We start from the raw sequence: 17,774 nt of genomic DNA, 5'->3' as shown, positions 1-17,774 counted from the left end.
TGCTTTTTCATTCTGCCTCTAGGGGAGACAGAAGGAGTATGGGTAGGGGAGACAGATATCTGGGTTTGAATCCTGGTCTTAAGTAACTTGTTAGCTGTGTGGCCCTGGGCAGATCATTTAACTTCTCTGGCCTTACCTCCACATCTGTGAAACTAGGATGCCATTCCCGACTAGCAGAAGTGTTAGAAGGATTGGAAATAATCCTCACAAGTACCTTGCACACGTGTTTTGTGCCAGGCAGTCTCCTGAGTGGTAAATGTACAGTGTAGTCCATAACTAGGAGCTATCAATATTCTTGTGCCAGTGAAGTCTTCCTGCATGGAATGTTTAAAAAGGATGAGACAATACAGGGGAAGTAGACATGTAGGAAGCAGATGGTGTGTCAGGAACTGACAAATGCTTGGGAATTTCATCCAAACCAACTCCATTCTGAAGAATTTCTTTATAACTTGTTTCTTTTTCCTAGAGTGCCCCAACGTGATGAAATCATCTTGTTCATTATTAGTGCAGTTTCTTTTTGAGGCTTTAAGTTTGCACTACATACCAAGGCACATAAATGTGTCTTAATTTAATGAAACTGAGCTATTAAGGTTAGTCTCCCCTCATGTTTTAATAGCCGTTTCAATAACTGTTACTCCCTTTCAGGGCCAAATCATTGACTTCCGAGGGCTGCTCACAGATGCCATAAAAGGAGCAACCAGCAAACTTGGCTTGAATAGCTTCGACTGCAACCCAGACCCTTCAGTAAGTGGCTAAGATGGGACATTCATCTTACAAACTGCCAAAATCCAGATGAACTTTGGGAATATAATTTTGAGTCCAGAGAAACCTTGAGATCAAGTCAAAGTTCATAGCAACCTGCCACCATTTGTGTCCTGGAGATCCGTGCCCTGTTTTTCTTCCCAAGTGATGAAGTAATATTGTAACGTTAGGCTTTCTATTCCTATTGTCAGGAACGATTGTTGAAACCTCTGAGTGCATTTATTGGCATGAACAGTGAGATGCGAGAATTGGCAGCCGTGGTGAGCCGGGTAAGATCTGATATTCAATTCACAAATTTACGGAGGCGGATTGGGGCTCCTGGAGCATTGTGGGCTGCTGCTTTTATTAATAACAATAAATATAATCATTTATTTATAAAGTGCCCCCACTTGCAAAGGCACTCATATTGTTTAGAGGCACAATAATGCATGATGAATAAATTATAGAATCGTAAAATTACAATATAAAAAGCCCACCATCTCACTATAGAGGCCAAGAAAACCCAAAGAGAAAAAGACTTAGAGTGGAAGGGACAGGTGAAAGGGTGTAGAGCCGAGCCAAGGCTTAAGGAAAGAAAGCCTCTCAGAGAAGGAAAGAGCACGTCTGCGTCTTGTTTAAACAGTCGAAGCCTAGAAATAGAGATGTTGGGAGTCTGATTTCCTAATTGGAAATTTTCATGAAGAAACAGATCAGTAGGAAGGATCTTACCATCCAAACTACTGATTTTTCAAGATTGGCCTCCAGAACCTAAAGACAGTGAAGTCTAATGGTTAACGACACAGGCTGTGGAACAGGTTGACCTGGATTTGATTCCTAGATCCTCCTCTTTCTAGCTGTGTGACTTCGGGCAAGTTCCTTGGGAATAGAATAGATTCCTGAGTTATAGGAGGTTTTTCTAATTTCCAGTGATCTTGTATTTAATGAAAGACTGAAACCTAGACAGGCTCAGAGAGATGTTTAAAATGATGCAAGAACTTTACATCTGCTCTGAGGTCATTAAGGTCTGCCAGGTCTCCTTTCAGCCCAGCATTTGTCCCCTGCACGCCTCTGATGTGTCAGCCATGTGCTGGTGGCTGGAAACACAAAGGTGAATGACTCAACACAGTCCTTGCCCATAAGGGTTTCTCGTCCCACGGGCAAGGTGCACTTTGGGAGCATAACGGATGGGTATTGTTGCGCCAAGGAGTGGGGAAAGTGTTAGGGAAGAAGATACACAGGAAACAGCCACGTGAAAAAAGAGTAGAAGAGGGTGGGGGGAGGCGTTCTGGGCAGAGGTGCAGACCTGTGAAATTGTAGCGCTTGTGCAGTGCTTCTCAGGAGCCACCTGGGACGCAAGGAATGGTGGGAGATGGGCTGGAGAGAGAGGCCAGGGTTCCTGCATGTAAGGGTGCTGCGAACAGGACCCAGGGCTGGAGTCAGTCTGTGGGAGACTGGGAATCTTCGAAAGTCGTCCATCAGGAGAATGGGGCAATCAAATGTACTTTTAGACAGCTTGTTCTAATGACAGTGTGGAAGGCTATCAAAGACATGGAGATAGGAAGACCAGCTCTGAAGTTATTGCCAGTGAGAGGATGAGGGATTGAGCCAGGCTGTGGTAATTAGGATGCATAAGAGAGCAGAGAAAAATATTTTTATACCCCCAAATCAATAGTCTTGTTAGTGTTTTTGCAAAAGGATACCAGGACTAGTGATAATAAAGTAGAGTAGAAGTGGCCTGAAAGGATTCCATTTGGAACCCTTCCCACAGTACAGTGGGAGGCAGTCGTGCAGACCCTGCTTGAATGCTGACAGGGATGGAAGCTCACCACCTCCTGAGGCAGTCCTGCTGAGTCTTGAGAACTTTTGATTGATATAAGGAGGGACTTCCTACTGGGAACTTAAACAGTACCACGTGGAATTCAATGTCAACTCTAGAAGAAGGCAAGGAATACTGCTATTATCTATGGATGCCTTGAACTCCAGGGTAGTTGAATCCCCACTGTGCGCCAAGCTTTTCCTAAGAAAGTGTGGTAATAAGAATGAGTGGGTGGTCCTTTAAAGACAGGGTGGTTCTCCCAAGATTTTGGAAGACTGAGACCTTTGTCAGCTCACCCAGGAATGGGTCATACATACATCATACACCATGAAAATCACCTGCATAAATAGTTTCTCTAATAAAATTTGTCACTTCTGGTGAAGGGAACTGGGAGGATGGGGGACAGAAGTAGAGGTATAACATCTCACCAGAATTTTTAAAATACGTTTGTATATTTTTGAACCATGTGCATGTATTATTTATTTAAAAATTAAATAAATATAAAAGTAGTTTCCAGATTGTTCTGTAGTCACTCAGAATGACTTTGGAAAAGAGGTGGGTTTTTTGTTTTGTTTTGTTTTGTTTTTGGCCGTAACACTCTAGACATTCAGCTTGCCCAAAACAGCTCCTACTGAGAAAGGCCCCTGAGTGACTGTTCTGATCATCTAGCGAAATTGAAGTTTGGAAACTGTAAATTAGTATCAGTAAAAGCTACCTTAATTGATTACCCTCAGTGGTTGCTGCAGGGCTCTGCTATGTGAGGGGAAGACTTTCGCTTGGTTGTTGGCTTCCTTGGATTTTGTAGAAGCAATTGCTCCTGATGGAAGTAGGGAGCGATCACTAGGGAAAAAGAGAAATTGGTTTCAGAGGAGCGTTATCTCTTTTAGGCAGCAAATTACGAAAGTGTTTTCGAGATCAAGGAGTAAGAGAGAGGGCAGGCAACGGCTAGGAACTATGTTTCAGAGTAAAAGCTAATGTAATTTGTAGGCATGTTCTGTAGCTTCTTTGATTACGGTTGTAAATCAGCATGGTTTGCTATTGACCGAAGACAGGTATAGTCCCTCATTAGAAGGTTTTTTTTTTTTTTACCCTAAAAGTACCATATTATATCAGCAATGTCTTCTTCAGGGAATATCACTGAACATTTTCATGACATCCCTTTGGTGAACTAGCCTCAGATTACAATGTGTATATATACACATGTATCTAATATGAAAAGTGTTTATCACAGGCACTTTATGTCCTATTGTAAGTCAGGTATTCTGCTGCTCCAATGTTTATTACAGCTGTGGAGGAGAACATTAGTTTTAACAAAATGATCAAATGTGCATTGCAGGACATTTATCTCCATAATCCAAACATAAAGTGGAGTGACATTATTGGACTCGATGCAGCCAAGCAGTTAGTCAAAGAAGCTGTTGTGTATCCTATAAGGGTAAGGATGGGAAGGAAGCCTCTTGGGAGATATTTCTGTTCATTATCCATTGGACAAGCTATATGTCATATACCCATCAGGAAGAGAATGACAGGGTGCTTTTCTGTCCACAAATTAACTTTTTGCCTGTGTCACAATATTTTGTCAACACTGGAGCACCAAGGCTCAGTCCATTCTAGGCAATTTGAAATCATGTTACATATTGGGTGAAGGCAGGTGTCTGCTCTAAGAGGTAATTTAAGATCTAAGACTCTATAGTATATATGATTTGTCAGTTACTATAGGTTCAAATCAGCCTGCCTCCCTAAAAATATTTAGAGTAGAAATACCTGCCATAAGAGAGAGCATCTGACTTTGTTTGCATAGATCTTCCCCCTGCCCCCAACACCCCCATCATTGGGGGCTTTGCTTTCAGCTGGTTGTAAAGACTAGACAGCCCCTTCCAGGGCACTGGCCAATAGAGCCATAGGGCTGTGCTCAGCTTATTCCTGACAAAGTTTTGTGCAGAGTGGCTCACTAAATAGGAAGAAAAATAGAAAAACAAGACTCTTCATGTTTGGTTTACAACAGTGGTGATGAGAAGGTCAGTGTACCACATGGCTTTTGCTGTATAGCAGACCACCCCAACACTTAGTGCCTTAGAATGACAATCATTTATTTGTTTGCAATTCTGTGGGTGGGCTCTTTGGGCTGGGCTTAGCTGGGCCAGCTTGGCTCTTTTCCACGTGATGTTGGTTGGGCTCACTCACACGTCTGGGGCATCTGGGGTGGCTGGAAAAGCTGGAAAAGCTGTGAAAGCTGGGATCACCAGGCAGCTGAGGCCTCTCTCTGCCTCTCGTCCTCTGGCAGGAGAGCCCAAGTCTTGCTCACACGGTGCAGAGAGTTCCCAGACAGAAGCAAGAAAGGGCAGGACCCAATCCGTGAGCCTTTCCCGTGTCTCTTCTCATATTCCGTATATTTGCTCGTCTCTATTTTCAAGTCTCTTCTTCTATTTGCTAATGTCCCACTGGCCAAATTCACAAGGCAAAATCCAGATTCAAGCGATAGACAGATATCCTCTCCCTCTTGGTGGAAGGAGCTGCAAATAATTTGTGGCCATTTTTTGTAATCTCCTGCAGTTAGGATTACAGATTTACTTTATTGAATAACCTATTTATTCTTACCACTGCGCCCTTGCAGCCCCTGATTTTTGGATGCTTCTTTTTGAATGGGACAAAATCAGTAAATTTGGACTGTCTTCCCTTTCTTCCTTCCTGTGTTCAGACATGGGGGTAAGAAATATACTGGTGTTCAGAATTAGTAGAAATGTATTTATTCCCTGTTTCCTCTGAGTGGCTCTATTGTACAAGACTTCTTGTACGAAAGAATAGAACTGCCCAATCAGACTCTGGTTATCTGTTATCTCCATGGTATTAGAAGTTCCACATGATGTCAACATTTTGACATTAGCATCAGCAAGAAACTAATAGCTAGTTATAATTTTACTATTATTTTTCCTTCTCCTTGGTTCTCTATCAACTCCAGATGGCTTGAGTTTGAACTAATGGGAGAGACTCACTGAAAGTCCACGCATGTCCTGTTTGGAGTCAGTGTCTCATAATGTATTCTGCACTGAATGTTTGCAACTTCCAAATCAGGCTTCACCATAGCTTTGAGCTTTATTCACATACACTTTTGTATGTTGGTTCTAGTATGTATCTTATACTAGTATGTATCTAGTATGTATCTTATACTAGTATGTATCTAGTATGCTCTGCATATATGTCGGACTCTGGGGGAAATGATGTTATGCATGTGAGAAATGACTATTGAAACGGAGAGAAAAGTACCTACATATGCCTTTCTTCTCCTTAAAATAACTGCTCTTTTAAAAAGTGACAAAAATTAAGCCATGCATCCTATCAAGTGTGAAGGTAAAATTGGGATAAGTAAGATATATATATATATATATATATATATGTATAGAGAGAGAGAGAGAGAGAGAGGGAGGGAGAGAGGGAGGGAGGGAGGGAGGGAGGGAGGGAGAGAGAGAGAGAGAGAAAAAGCCAGCCTTAAAAAAAGGAAGGCCTGGGCTTCCCTGGTGGCACAGTGGTTGAGAGTCCGCCTGCCAATGCAGGGGACATGGGTTCATGCCTTGGTCCGGGAAGATCCCACATGCCGCGGAGCGGCTGGGCCCGTGAGCCATGGCTGCTGAGCCTGCGCGTCTGGAGCCTGTGCTCCGCAACGGAAGAGGCCGCAACAGTGAGAGGCCCGCGTACCGGAAAAAAAAAAAAAAAGGAGGGCTTGACGCAGAGTTGCATGTGTTTCACCCTAGCTCCCCTAGCTTGCCTGAGCTCAGGGCGCGCAGGCTGACGTACCGATACTAAACCTCATCCTTGTTCCTTGCTCCCATAGTACCCACAGCTGTTTACAGGAATCCTTTCCCCCTGGAAAGGACTGCTGCTCTACGGACCTCCAGGTAAAGGGCTTTCTGTTTTGGCCTTGGTATAAAGCGTGTGTGCAGAGGACAAGTTGCCCCATCTGTCCTTACTTCAGGGCTGGGGCAGTGCTTGCTGAGTAACCACCTCCTGTTTTGCTTGTGTGACTGCCTTCTGTCTGCAGGCAGAGGAATGGAGCTCGAGGGCCGCTCATATATTTTACCCACATGTGATTCTAGGTACAGGAAAGACTTTGCTGGCCAAAGCTGTGGCTACGGAATGCAAAACAACCTTCTTTAATATTTCTGCATCTACCATCGTAAGCAAATGGAGAGGGGATTCAGAAAAGCTTGTTCGGGTAGGGATTCTTGATTTTGGTTTTTTAGAATAAGTTCTGGCAAAATACCGTGGTACAAAATGAGGTTATATCTTATTTGTTTTAAGTGATTTGTATGTTCAAATTTATCCTGGATCTTAATTACCAAAAACCTGGGAGGTAGATTGACTACTATGTGTGGCTATCAGTCATGCCCCTATCATCAAACATGATCTCCCTTCCTTTGGGAATTTGACCAACAGCCCTTTTGCAATTCATGTGACTTGGGAATAGAAGCTGGAAAAAATTGTCTCTGAAGTGGTCTATTATTTCTTCATTCAAGAAGCATTTATTATTAAGCATGTGCAGTATATTTAGTTAACATTTATTGAGAGGCTACTATGGTATGCTAGTCCCTATACTAGATACTCTAAGGAAGAATCAAGAAACTTAAAACTTAATTATTCTTTCAGGTTCTCTGAGCAACTTTCCTTTGCAGAGCCCATAGCCTGTAGGGATTTTTTTCTTCCCTTCAGAGATTGTTTCCATCTTTACAATATCTCATTCATAGTATATGGTATATTTTATATTATAAAATTTTACTATATCTTCCAGTCACCTTATGAGAACACTTGTTTTTTGATTTATGCCTCAGTGTAAGGTAGGTCCTGCTTAGAAATCCTGTTAAACTATTGCACTCTGTAGGATGACTGATAAGTAATCAATACAAAGTGGATAAATATGATATATTTCCTGAAAAGAAATTACTCTAAAATATTATGCTTAAATTACATTACTTTGGATAGACTTATTTTCGAAATATTGTGGCTTATTTGGAAGTGATAATAAAATATTTTTAAAGGATTGATTTACCTAAAATAACCTATTACTTATTACTTTGTGATTGTTCTCAAGTTACTTCAAATGTGTAAGTTTTTATAAATTCTTATCACCCCTACCAGATTGTAATTCATGGAAATCTATGTTGACATCTTCTATTTCATTGTTCTTCATCTTGAGTCTAACTCAGTGCCAGACAGGGTTTAATTTTAGCTGCTCCTAAATTTATGGGTTCCATGTGATTCTAGTTAGCTAGATTTCCATTAGCTTAAATCCAACAAACTAGAATTCTTATCAGCCTGAAGACTTTTCTCTTTAACATTCCATTTCTGCGTGATGAGGAACAACAAAACTTACAAGGTGCCCCCAGAATCAGTTTAGATTCATCTCCTGTTATGAAAAGTGGTGTTTTGAACTATGAGCACAAAACACTGCAAGGTGCTCAGAGGAAGATTCCCTGGACAAGACTCACCCAGGCAAAGAAGAAATTCAGATGTTTAATGAATATTCTGGGTTTTTTTTGTTTTGTTTTGTTTTTGCGGTATGCGGGCCTCTCACTGCTGTGGCCTCTCCCGCTGCGGAGCACAGGCTCTGGACACGCAGGCCCAGTGGCCACGGCTCACGGGCCCAGCTACTCCGCGGAATGTGGGATCTTCCCGGACCGGGGCACGAACCCGTGTCCCCTGTATCAGCAGGCGGACTCTCAACCACTGCGCCACCAGGGAAGCCCTAATGAATATTCCTAACAAAGATTTAAACTAAATGGACTTTCTTGTTTAATGTTGAATAGCCAGAAAAGTCATTTAACTAGAATGCTCCATTCTGTGTGAGCATTTTATTTAACTCAAGTTTTCCTCTGCTTCAGTATTGTTTTGCTAGACTTCTAAGAGTTAGGAAATGATTCCGCCCCCAATTTTTTCCCCTTCCTTTACCATACATTTAAAAAGTAGCCTTTCAGGGACTTCCCTGGTGGCGCAGTGGTTAAGAATCCACCTGCCAATGCAGGGGACACAGGTTCAATCCCTGGCCCGGAAAGATCCCACATGCCACAGAGCCACTAAGCCCGTGCACCACAACTACTGAGCCTGTGCTCTGGAGCCTGCGAGCCACGACTGCTGAGCCTGTGTGCCACAACTACTGAAGCCCGCGCACCTAGAGCCCGTGCTCTGCAACAAGAGAAGCCACCGCAATTAGAAGCCCATGCATGGCAACGAAGAGGAGCCCCTGGAAGAGTAGCCCCCACTCGCCGCAACTAGAGAAAGCCAGAAAGCCAGAAGGCCCAGGTGCAGTAATGAAGAGCCAATGCAGCCAAAGAAAAAAAAGTAGTCTTTCTGAAAAAAATAGTAAAAAAGACCCCTGAGCCTTCTCCCTGGAGGAAACTACTACAATTGCTTTCCAGAACATTTATTTATATCTACATTAACATCAACAACTGTATCTCGATCTCCCTCCCTTTAAGATACAAGTAGGAACATGGCACACATACTCTTCTGTACCTTGTGGGTTTTTTCACACTTAACAATGTAACTTGGATATTGTTCCACACTATTATAGATAGACAGAACATGTTTTTAATATGTCTGCATGACACTTCATTGCATGGTTGTACCAAAACGTGTTTAACCAATCTTTTCTTAATACACATTTAGGTTGTTTCCAGTCTCTTGCTATTATGAAGAAAGCTACAGTGAAGAGTCTTTCTATACACGTGTCTTTGCATATAGTGTAGTGTAGGACAATTTCTTAGAAGTAGAGTTGCTGGGTCAGAAGGAAAGAAAACCACTGATTGCCAAATTCCCTGCCGACAGGGTTGCACCAGCTTACATGCCCATCAGTGGTGTGTGTGTTTGCTTCCTCACACCCTGGCCAACACCATGTAATACCCATATTTAAAAATCTTTGCCAGTCTGATAGTGAAAGTAATATTTAAGTGCTCAAACATGCATTTCTTTCATTCTGAATGAATTTGAGCATCTTTCTATAGGTTTAGAAGATATTCATATTTCTTATTTTCTATGAAATACATTTTTTGGATATTAAAAAATAATTCAAAAGGAAAACAGGACTTCCCTGGTGGCGCAGTGGTTAAGAATCCGCCTGCTCATGCAGGGGACACGGGTTCGAGCCCTGGTCCGGGAAGATCCCCTATGCTGCAGAGCAACTAAGCCCGTGAGCCACAACTACTGAGCCTGTGCTCTAGAGCTCATGATCCACAACTGCTGAGCCTGCGTGCTGCAACTACTGAAGCCCGCGAGTCTAGAGCCCGTGCTCTGCAACAAGAGAAGTCACCGCAGGGAGAAGCCCTTGCACCACAACGAACAGTAGCCCCCGCTCGCCACAACCAGAGAAAGCCCGCATGCAGCAACGAAGACCCAAAACAGCCAAAAATAAGTAAATAAATAAATAAATAAAGTAATTAATTAATTTAAAAAAAAAGGAAACCAGATAACTCTGCTAATGCTAATCTGGAAGGATCTTATCTTCTGTTCTTTCAGAAATTACTCTTATTTTCTGAGCTCCTGGAAAGAGCCTCACCTGGAAAACCTTGGTCATGCTGTCAAGATTCTTACAGTGAAGCTTTCAGATAAAGAAAGCCCTTCAAGGCCTTCCCCTAAATCAGAGACGCTTTCCTACCATTTGCTTCTCTTTCTATTCCAGTTAAAGAGTTATTTATAGGGAGCCCTTGGTTACGTTTCTCCCTCCCCTCCTAATGTTCATGTCTCTTAGGAGTGGATGCTATTGAGTAGCTGAGTGGTCTCTTTAGCAAATGCACACACCTGTTGCTGCTCACATCTTTCAACATTCCACCCTCCCCCAGTTGTGTGATTTAACTTCCTCCAAGAACTTCTGAAAATTTTAGACTAATGCTTCCCAAGCACTTACCCAGGGTTCTATATATTCTCTGGCAGTGGAAGGGTAGTGGTGTGGTCCATGTGGAGACATAGGCTCCAGACGTGGTTCTCCTTCCAGCAGGATGTTTGGTCTTATCGAGGCTGTTGGTCTCTCTGCACTTTGGGGAGCTCCTTAAAAACGTGTAAAAGTGTTCTAATATGCCATTTTTCATTGGGTAGATTGCTGCTGTTGTAATCATCCTTAATACCAGGTATATTTGAGCTTTTCTTTTTGTGACAGGAAGACAAATTACCTGCTGCTAATGAGTTGGTCTCTGTTGTGTCTAAAAAACATTTGTGATGAGTGTCCCGGCATTGACACTGTTCTCTTAAGCTCACTGGGCTGAGCCAGAAATAGGATTCTGTGAAAGGAAAACACTTGCGCATGAGCATAGAGGGACCACACACACACAAGCAGCAGTGAAGGTGAGGAGTTTCCCATTCAGTGACAGGGAGGCCTGTAAGGGACGACCTGCTACTACTATGAAAACCACAATCTGGCCTTTTCTGAGCCCTTCCCCTCTTATTTATTCTGTGATGCTTTGCTAGTGCTAAGTGACACAGAGAGTAAATCTCCTATGCCTATTAAAGAACATCTAAGTCTCTAATTCTTTCTTTTCTAAGTCTCTAATGCTTTCTTTAGAGACTTTTCTAAGTCTCTAATGCTTTCTCTGTCTCTAATGCTTTCTCTGATCAACCAGGGAAGAATTGTATATGGTGCTCAAGAGATTAGTTTCAGGGTTTTTTAAAAAAAGGTATAGTTTTTTATACTCTTTTCATCACCACTACATCTCCCTTTAGAGCTCTCGATTTTGTTTTTATGGCTGTTCTTTTGCTGGTTGCTTTCCTGTTCTTATTCAGTCTATAATATTTTATTATGGAATGGAACATTTTATTCAATTGGGAATTGCCTTCAAGTACCTGAGCCTACCAAACAGCAGTGTTGGGGACCCCGTGGAGTAATTTGGTGAGCAGAAAGGGCAAAATTCTTTGGCTTTGTTGCCCATGACCGGAACTCTACCCTTTCTCTGCAGTTCTTCCTTCCGAGAATAACCTTATTGTCTCTAAGTGGTAAGGGAAAAAAAATTATTAACTGATTTTACGTATTCCAAGGCTTTTGTGTCCATATGGAACATGTTATTGGCGGGGGGTCTCAAGGGTTAACTAACAAATTAGCTAACAAACTAACTAACAAAGTTCAGGAACTGAGTTTTATCTTAAGCTCTCCCATTTATGATTAGTAACTTAAAAAAATAAATTTATTTATTTTTATTTATTTAGTTTTGGCTGTGTTGGGTCTTCGTTGCTGCACGTGGGCTTTCTCTAGCTGTGGCGAGCGGGGGCTACTTTTCATTGCAGTGCATGGGCTTCTCATTGCGGTAGCTTTGCTTGTGGTGGAGCACGGGCTCTAGGCGCATGGGCTTCAGTAGTTGTGGCACGTGGGCTCAGAGTTGTGGCTCGTGGGCTTAAGAGCGCAGGCTCAGTAGCTGTGGCGAACGGGCTTAGTTGCTTCACGGCATGTGGGATATTCCCGGACCAGGGATCGAACCTGTGTCCCCCTGCGTTGGCAGGTGGATTCTTAAGCACTGCGCCACCAGGGAAATCCTATGATTAATAACCTTGAGCTAACCACTTACTCTCTCTGGCTGTAATTTTACCAAGTGGTAAATGGAAATAATTGGACCATGGGGTAGTGCTAGGGAGAAGTAACTGTAATGATTATAAAGTTATTGTGAAATAACAAAGTGAAGCATAAATGCTTAATATTACAGCTATCCTAAGCTTTTAATCTCTGGGAGCATCTGAGAACTTTAAGTATATGAATTAACAAGTGGTTGCTTTTCTCCTACCCAGGTGTTATTTGAACTTGCCCGCTATCACGCCCCCTCCACCATCTTCCTGGACGAGCTGGAGTCAGTGATGAGTCAGAGAGGCACGGCTCCTGGGTAACAGACAGGGTTTTTTTGGTCATCACTTCTCCCCTCTCGTAAGTGTGTTTGACGGTCGGAAGCCCATCGACATTTACCAGCAGAATGAGCCTATTAATAAGCCCACAGATTTTCTGCAGACACACGGAAAGGTCTTTAAATTAGATCATGTTAACTGAATAGCTGATTTAAATAGTTTTTATAACCAGAGGAAGTGTAATTCTCCCTTGCCCTTTCCCCACAGAGTGGATTTCAGGCCTGAAGATCACCCAGCCCCTGATCCCAGGCTGCCATAACCATCCTGCTGGCTCCAAATAGCCCCCCGTGAACACCTCCCCTGGAGCCAGAGGGGCTGCCTGGGGGGAACGGGGCTACCAAGGGCTAAGCCCTGAGAGGCAGCCCTGGACAAGGCGTGTGAGGCCAGGGAAGCCGCCACTTCTCTGTGACACCAGACTGTGGCTCAGCCGGACCGATTTTAAATATGTCACATATGTTATCTCTAAAGATTAAGTGTCCACTAATGTCTGCAGCAGGCAGAACACATCCCAGACTGTAATGAGGTTGTGTGTGTGTGTGTGTGTGTGTGTGTGTGTGTTTTAAGAACACCTTTCTGTCTTCATCAGAGGTGTTTTTCTTTGAAACTTTTTACTAAACTTGGTATCCCTGGCTTGAAAAAACAGCTCTCAGGGAAAACTCAACACAGCTGCATTTATTGATGGCTTCTAATGGTCTATCATCAAGGCAGAACTAATATTAATAAAAAGTAAACAATTATCTTGTTGGAAGTATAACTAGAATATAATTTATGAAATTTTACTTATTAAAAACCATTTTCCCAGCAGAGAAAAACAACCATCAAGATGCATCCAAGATGCATGGGATTCATGTCGTTGATTGAAATGCAACTGTTTCTATGGCTTCATGGGTGCTAGTCAGCCCCAGGCTAGGTGATCTGCCTCTCCAAAGGGGGCCTGGCGGGAACAGGCAGCTGCCCGGGGGCCTGGCTGGGAGCCCACCAGGCCGCCCTAGTGGTCACTTCCTCTGCAATGCCCTGTGCTCCTGGCCTGCCTTACTGCAGTGACACTCGCCCTTACATGCACGCTGCCCACCTCCATCCCCAGGGCCCTCCACAGCGTTGATTGAGCTACTTTGGAAACTTCATCTACCAGCCTTGAGTGTGTCAGTTTCCTTGTCTGGAAGTTAAACACTAAAACGAGAGTCTTCAAAGGATAAAGGAATAAGGGCAGGTGGTCTGAAGACTTTGGGGGTCATGTTATGTTAAAAGAATAGTAATTATGTGTAAATGCTAGATAAATATATAACGATATTTATATTTCCTCTTAGATAGAAAGGGGCACAGTTCTTAAAAAACCCATAAGCCTAATTTGGGCTGCCACCATATACAGGCAGAGATGAGAAACTGAATGTTGTGTTGTGCTAGAAAGGCACTTTTTTTTCCTTTTAACTTGATCTACATGAGAGCCTGCTGGAGCTGGTCAGGACTTTGAGCCAGTTTTGATTGTGCATGTCCTATGGTGTAGTGACCTCTTTCTTGGCTGGAGGGTCTCAGCAGTGAGGGTGGTGGGAAAATCAGAGGATGAATTTGCACAGAAAACTGCCTCTATTCTGCTGTGCAAGGAAAGCCTAGTTTCCGTGTCCTTATCTTGTCTCTTATTAGAAGAGAATGAAATATTGTGTTGTGGTTCATCTCTTCTTGGACAGTTTATGTCCATACATTATACTAAAAGAAATAGTGTGTGTAAAGTACTTTCATGCCTGCTATATAAATGAAAAGGATTATTCTCAATGAAGCCATTTTTTAAAAGGGTAAATGGTACGGCAGGTCGACACAGTGGGGCTGCCTTTTTTAATCTACTAGTGCCACTGTCTCCCCTTCGGTTATTTTCTGGTTCATTGTCAACCTTTGTTTTTCTTTTCAATATCATCATTATATTCATTTACTTCCTTTCTGTTACTGTTTGAAAGTAGTACCAATTGCTTCTTTTCTCCAACCCTGGGATGAGTAGCTCCTGAGAATGCGGCAGGGAAGGGGTTAGTTGTCAGAAGGGAACCCGGTCTGCCGTCACTGAGTCCTTGCTATGAGTGTCACTCTGGTCATGAAAGCAAAGACTCTGCCTCTTGGGAGCATCTCACCTTCTCGTCTTTCTCTAGGGGAGAGCACGAAGGAAGCCTGCGGATGAAGACTGAGTTACTGGTGCAGATGGATGGGCTGGCCCGCTCCGAGGATCTCGTGTTTGTCTTAGCAGCCTCCAACCTGCCATGGTAAGAGATCTAGAGAGTACATTCTGAATGCATTTTCATGAGCCACTGAGTACAGATGAAGATATTATACTGAGCACTTCAGGAAAAGTCCTCTTGTTTGGTTCCAGCCCTGGAAGATGAAGCTGAAGGCTTTCCTGGTCAAGTCCTCAATCCTTGCTACTTGTACCGTGAAAGAATCTGCCTGAACAGAAGGAACATAGGTCAGGGCTACCACTGACAATATTTAAAATGGAGACTCTGAGTTTAAAGCCAAATTATTAAATGTGTTTAAGCAGGGGTTTGGCAGAGAACTGTAAAATGCTAAAATCTGCAGGACTCAAAGAATATTCCAGAAATAACATGTTTGGATTTTAACATGTTAAAATTAAACTTTAAGTTGGGAGGAAAATCTTTACCTTAATGTTGCGCAGTAAATAGGAAGCTAAATAATATCTAATTGAAAATATAATCTACTCTCAGAGTCTGTTATTCAGACTGTATCCCAGAGTAGTTTAAGACCAATTCTAGAAGCAGAATTGGGAAATAAGAGATGTTGACTAGAGAAAAATAATATCTACTTGGAGAGAATATTTTAAAAAATAATTATAATCCCTTTATAGTTACAAGAATATTTTCACATACCTTGTTTCTTTTGAGCTGCAGATAAGACAGGAGCCAGATAAGGAAATGCTGCTCTTGCCATTTGCAGAGTGGGTACCAAGGTCAAGGGAGGTCAGTCCACCCAAAGTCAACATCCTATGTGCGGCAGAGCTGGGACTCGTGACACTCTTCCCCTTCCCCCTACCTCGTCCATTTCTGTTTCTACATTCCAAGGTGAAAAGAGACACCCTTCTGCCCGTGCATGCTGATCATCTAGGCTCCCAGAGAAGTCGTCACTGGCAAGAGGTGATGATGTTCATGTGTAATCTGTTATTTTAACTATATTCATAATTTCAGCCCAGCTTCAACTCTTCTCAAATTTATAAGACTTTTCTAATGTGCTAAGGTGATCAGCATTTTACATTGTGAAGAGAGAGGTGTTTACACACAATGTTAAAGTTGAATCCACACAGAGAACCATCATTTAAATGTGGTGGTGAAGTCCTTTAGAGAAAGAATCTCCATTCCTTCACCTGTTTGAAAGAGGGTTGATCATAACCTCTTTACTTATGACCCAGGGGGACCGTGAGAGTCAGCTGAGGAGGGTGGGTGAAAACTGGACAGCTTCGTGCACGGCTCCGGGAAGGGCTGTGCCCCGCAGGGAGGAATAGAGAGCCCTTACCTCCCAGCGAAACCTGGGCTTAGCTGAGGAGGTTATAGTGCTGCCGCAGTTTCCCTGAGGTGATCAGTTGTTGGGAAACCTCACATAAAATGGTTCAGAGAGGAAAAACAAAAAGCTAGTAAGCAATCAAAAATAAAGAAGCCTAGAAGGGTTTTTCTGAAAGAATTGCCTCTCCTCATGTCAAATGGCAAATACATATGTGCTTTTGAGCTTGGATTCCTTGACATCACAGATTGCATCCTTTCAGCATATCTGGGAACCGGTAAGTCCTACCCATTCTTGAATGTCGCTGGGTTGAAAAAAAAACTTTTTATGATGAAAAATTCTAGACAAACACTAAAGAGAAAAGAGCACAATGAACCCACCATTTTCTAGTTTCCATAACTAGCATCTTGCCCAATTGATTTAATCTATTGCTGCCTCCTCTCGTTTTGCCGCAACATTTTAAACTGTATCCTAGATTCTTATGTTATTTCTCACATATATATACTTCAGCATACATCTTTAAAAAAAATAAGGACATTTTCTTACATTATCACAGTGTCATTATCAACCCCAACAAAATTAACAGTAATTGCTTAGTATCCTCTAATACCCAGTTTATATTCAGATTTCCCATATTGTTCCAAAAATGTCTTTTTACAGTTGGTTTACTGAACTGGTAACCAAACAAGATTTGCATTTTGTAATTAGTTGTTCTCTTAAGTATCTTTTAATCTAGAACAGACTCCCTCTTTTTTTCCCCCACTTGCTATTGACTTGATTGCTAGGGAGGTTGTCCTGCAGAGTCTACACTTTCTGGATGTGGCTCACTGTATGCTCATGGTAATACTTAGCTAGTTCTTCTTGCCCTTATAATTACTCTAGACTAAATGATAGCTGGAATTATTCTCTACCGTAGAACTTTGCCCCATCCAATAGGGTTATTTGGTTACCCTGAAATGTAGTTCATACTTGAAAATCAGAATTCTTTCTCTTTGATTTTTAGAGTCATGAGTTGTGCCCTAGCAACCTCCAGTGGTAACCAATGAGTCAGTCTCCCTCCCTCCCTCCCTCCCTCTCTCTTTCTCTCTCTCTCTCTCTCTCTCTCTCTCTCTCTCTCTCACTATGATCTCATGACTTGTTTGGTATAACATCATTAGTTTTTTTTTACAGCTTTATTGAGATATCGCTCACATACCATACAATTCACCATTTAATGTGTACAATTCATGGTTTTAGCTATATTTATATGATTATACAATCGTCACTACAATCAATTTTAGAATATTTTTCTTTACCCTGAAAAGACACCCTGTACCCATTAGCAGTCATCCCCATCTCCCACCCCCAGCACTAAGCAACCACTAATCTATTTTCTGTTTCTATAGATTTGCCTATTTTTATACCTCTGAGTGCAATTATTATGGTAACTCTATGTTTAATTGAGGAGCGACCAATCTGTTTTCCAAAGTGGCTGCACCATTTTACATTCTTACTAGCCATGGATGAAAGTTCCAGTTTCGTCACATCCTCATCAACACTTGATATTCTCTGTCGTTTTGATTATAGTCATCCTAGTGGATGAGCAGTGGTATCTCCTCTCTTTGATTTGCATTTCCATGATGACTAGTGATATTGAGCATCTTTTCGTGTACTTATTGGCCAATTGCATATCTTCTTTGGTGAAATGTCTTTTCAAATCCTTTGTCCGTTTTTGAATTATTGAGTTATAAGATTTGTTTCATCCTCTATCAGATTTGTAGATATTTTCTTCTGTTCTGTGGCCACTAGTCTGTCTTCCCTCCCTCCCTCCCTCCCTCTCTGAATTTTTTGTTCCTCTTTCTCCATGCCTTTGCTAAACTTC

General features: G+C 42.3%; 1 protein-coding gene across 7 annotated transcripts in view; it reads left to right on the top strand.

Annotated features, from left to right (window-relative positions):
* The window catches only part of KATNAL2 (katanin catalytic subunit A1 like 2), an 87,874-nt gene that overhangs the window by 55,896 nt on the left and 14,204 nt on the right, over positions 1 to 17,774 (top strand). For 4 of the 7 annotated variants that reach the window (XM_067699167.1, XM_067699162.1, XM_067699168.1 and 1 more), the window contains 7 exons: positions 646 to 744; positions 954 to 1,031; positions 3,894 to 3,992; positions 6,387 to 6,450; positions 6,649 to 6,767; positions 12,311 to 12,402; positions 14,557 to 14,667. In XM_067699167.1, the coding sequence (XP_067555268.1) occupies positions 646 to 744; positions 954 to 1,031; positions 3,894 to 3,992; positions 6,387 to 6,450; positions 6,649 to 6,767; positions 12,311 to 12,402; positions 14,557 to 14,667 (662 nt within the window). The remainder of the gene's footprint in view (positions 1 to 645; positions 745 to 953; positions 1,032 to 3,893; positions 3,993 to 6,386; positions 6,451 to 6,648; positions 6,768 to 12,310; positions 12,403 to 14,556; positions 14,668 to 17,774) is intronic. The other 3 variants (XM_067699164.1, XM_067699165.1, XM_067699169.1) reach the window with 3 other exon arrangements.

The sequence above is a fragment of the Pseudorca crassidens genome, chromosome 12 (genome assembly GCF_039906515.1).
Source record: "Pseudorca crassidens isolate mPseCra1 chromosome 12, mPseCra1.hap1, whole genome shotgun sequence".
In the NCBI taxonomy this organism is placed as follows: Eukaryota; Metazoa; Chordata; class Mammalia; order Artiodactyla; family Delphinidae; genus Pseudorca; species Pseudorca crassidens.
Note: the sequence above shows the minus strand (reverse complement) of the source record. Positions and strands in the feature narration are given on the sequence as shown.